Source organism: Gigantopelta aegis, chromosome 7 (assembly GCF_016097555.1).
Source record: "Gigantopelta aegis isolate Gae_Host chromosome 7, Gae_host_genome, whole genome shotgun sequence".
Taxonomy (NCBI): Eukaryota; Metazoa; Mollusca; class Gastropoda; order Neomphalida; family Peltospiridae; genus Gigantopelta; species Gigantopelta aegis.
Window position 1 is genome coordinate 24,027,084 of NC_054705.1, and position 3,262 is coordinate 24,030,345.

The following is a 3,262-nucleotide window of genomic DNA, read 5'->3' on the forward strand; positions in this document are numbered from 1 at the left end:
GGACGGAGCGCGGCAGTGGGGAACGGAGCGGGAAAGTGGGGAACGGAGCGGGGGAGTGGGGGACGGAGCGCGGCAGTGGGGAACGGAGCGGGACAGTGGGGAACGGAGCGGGGGAGTGGGGGACGGAGCGCGGCAGTGGGGAACGGAGCTGGGGAGTCGAGAACGCAGCAGGGGAGTGAGGAAGGGAGGGGGGACGGAGCAGGGCAGTGGGGGACGGAGCAGGGCAGTGGGGAACGGAGCGGAGCTGTGGGGAACGGAGCGGGACAGTGGGGAACGGAGCGGGACAGTGGGGAACGGAGCGGGGGAGTGGGGGACGGAGCGCGGCAGTGGGGAACGGAGCTGGGGAGTTGAGAACACAGCAGGGGAGTGAGGAAGGGAGGGGGGTCGGAGCAGGGCAGTGGGGGACGGAGCAGGGCAGTGGGGAACGGAGCGGAGCTGTGGGGAACGGAGCGGGACAGTGGGGAACGGAGCGGGACAGTGGGGGACGGAGCGGGGGAGTGGGGGACGGAGCGCGGCAGTGGGGAACGGAGCGGGGGAGTGTGGAACGGAGCGGAGGAGTGGGGAATGGAGCAGAGGAGTGGGGAACGGAGCGGAGCTGTGGGGGACGGAGCGCGGCAGTGGGGAACGGAGCTGGGGAGTTGAGAACGCAGCAGGGGAGTGAGGAAGGGAGGGGGGACGGAGCAGGGCAGTGGGGGACGGAGCGGAGCTGTGGGGAACGGAGCGGGACAGTGGGGAACGGAGCGGGACAGTGGGGGACGGAACGGGGGAGTGGGGGACGGAGAGCGGCAGTGGGGAACGGAGCTGGGGAGTTGAGAACGCAGCAGGGGAGTGAGGAAGGGAGAGGGGACGGAGCAGGGCAGTGGGGAACGGAGCGGAGCTGTGGGGAACGGAGCGGGACAGTGGGGAACGCAGCGGGGGAGTGGGGGACGGAGCGCGGCAGTGGGGAACGGAGCGGGAAAGTGGGGAACGGAGCGGGGGAGTGGGGGACGGAGCGCGGCAGTGGGGAACGGAGCGGGAAAGTGGGGAACGGAGCGGGGGAGTGGGGGACGGAGCGCGGCAGTGGGGAACGGAGCGGGAAAGTGGGGAACGGAGCGGGGGAGTGGGGGACGGAGCGCGGCAGTGGGGAACGGAGCGGGACAGTGGGGAACGGAGCGGGGGAGTGGGGGACGGAGCGCGGCAGTGGGGAACGGAGCTGGGGAGTCGAGAACGCAGCAGGGGAGTGAGGAAGGGAGGGGGGACGGAGCAGGGCAGTGGGGGACGGAGCAGGGCAGTGGGGAACGGAGCGGAGCTGTGGGGAACGGAGCGGGACAGTGGGGAACGGAGCGGGACAGTGGGGAACGGAGCGGGGGAGTGGGGGACGGAGCGCGGCAGTGGGGAACGGAGCTGGGGAGTTGAGAACACAGCAGGGGAGTGAGGAAGGGAGGGGGTCGGAGCAGGGCAGTGGGGGACGGAGCAGGGCAGTGGGGAACGGAGCGGAGCTGTGGGGAACGGAGCGGGACAGTGGGGAACGGAGCGGGAGAGTGGGGGACGGAGCGGGGGAGTGGGGGACGGAGCGCGGCAGTGGGGAACGGAGCGGGGGAGTGTGGAACGGAGCGGAGGAGTGGGGAATGGAGCAGAGGAGTGGGGAACGGAGCGGAGCTGTGGGGGACGGAGCGCGGCAGTGGGGAACGGAGCTGGGGAGTTGAGAACGCAGCAGGGGAGTGAGGAAGGGAGGGGGGACGGAGCAGGGCAGTGGGGGACGGAGCGGAGCTGTGGGGAACGGAGCGGGACAGTGGGGAACGGAGCGGGACAGTGGGGGACGGAACGGGGGAGTGGGGGACGGAGAGCGGCAGTGGGGAACGGAGCTGGGGAGTTGAGAACGCAGCAGGGGAGTGAGGAAGGGAGAGGGGACGGAGCAGGGCAGTGGGGAACGGAGCGGAGCTGTGGGGAACGGAGCGGGACAGTGGGGAACGCAGCGGGGGAGTGGGGGACGGAGCGCGGCAGTGGGTAACGGAGCGGGAAAGTGGGGAACGGAGCGGGGGAGTGGGGGACGGAGCGCGGCAGTGGGGAACGGAGCGGGAAAGTGGGGAACGGAGCGGGGGAGTGGGGGACGGAGCGCGGCAGTGGGGAACGGAGCGGGAAAGTGGGGAACGGAGCGGGGGAGTGGGGGACGGAGCGCGGCAGTGGGGAACGGAGCGGGACAGTGGGGAACGGAGCGGGGGAGTGGGGGACGGAGCGCGGCAGTGGGGAACGGAGCTGGGGAGTTGAGAACGCAGCAGGGGAGTGAGGAAGGGAGGGGGGACGGAGCAGGGCAGTGGGGGACGGAGCAGGGCAGTGGGGAACGGAGCGGAGCTGTGGGGAACGGAGCGGGACAGTGGGGAACGGAGCGGGACAGTGGGGAACGGAGCGGGGGAGTGGGGGACGGAGCGCGGCAGTGGGGAACGGAGCTGGGGAGTTGAGAACGCAGCAGGGGAGTGAGGAAGGGATGGGGGACGGAGCAGGGCAGTGGGGAACGGAGCGGAGCTGTGGGGAACGGAGCGGGACAGTGGGGAACGGAGCGGGGGAGTGGGGGTCGGAGCGCGGCAGTGGGGAACGGAGCGGGAAAGTGGGGAACGGAGCGGGGGAGTGGGGGACGGAGCGCGGCAGTGGGGAACGGAGCGGAACAGTGGGGAACGGAGCGGGGGAGTGGGGGACGGAGCGCGGCAGTGGGGAACGGAGCTGGGGAGTTGAGAACGCAGCAGGGGAGTGAGGAAGGGAGGGGGGACGGAGCAGGGCAGTGGGGAACGGAGCGGGGGTGTAAGGGACAGAGCGGGGGAGTGGGGAACGGAGCAGAGGTGGAGAACAGGAGTGTGGAACGGAGCAGGGGAGTGTGGAACGGAGCGGAGGAGTGGGGAATGGAGCAGAGGAGTGGGGAACGGAGCGGGTGAGTGGGAGACGGAGCGGAGATGGAGAACGGAGCGGGGGATTGGGTGGGGGAGTGGGGAACGGAGCGGAGCTGTGGGGAATGGAGCTGGGGAGTTGAGAACGCAGCAGGGGAGTGAGGAAGGGAGGGGGGACGGAGCAGGGCAGTGGGGAACGGAGCGGGGGTGTAAGGGACAGAGCGGATGAGTGGGGAACGGAGCGGGGGAGTGGGGTCCGGAGCGGGTGAGTGAGGGACAGAGCGGGAGAGTGGGGGACGAAGCGAGCAAGTGGGGGACAGAGTGTACCCCCAGAAACCTTTTTACACTTTTTCGCGCTCTCCATCAAAGTATGAAATATTTCGCGTATCGCATTTTAGGGCGTA

General features: G+C 70.2%; 1 protein-coding gene across 1 annotated transcript; it reads left to right on the top strand.

Annotated features, from left to right (window-relative positions):
* Positions 1-564: 564 nt before the first annotated feature.
* Positions 565-2,438, top strand: LOC121377983 (protein RNA-directed DNA methylation 3-like). The gene is made up of 3 exons (XM_041506079.1): positions 565-617; positions 856-1,410; positions 1,865-2,438. Exons 1-3 carry the CDS (start codon positions 565-567, stop codon positions 2,436-2,438), a joined length of 1,182 nt encoding a protein of 393 aa, XP_041362013.1.
* Positions 2,439-3,262: the final 824 nt, after the last annotated feature.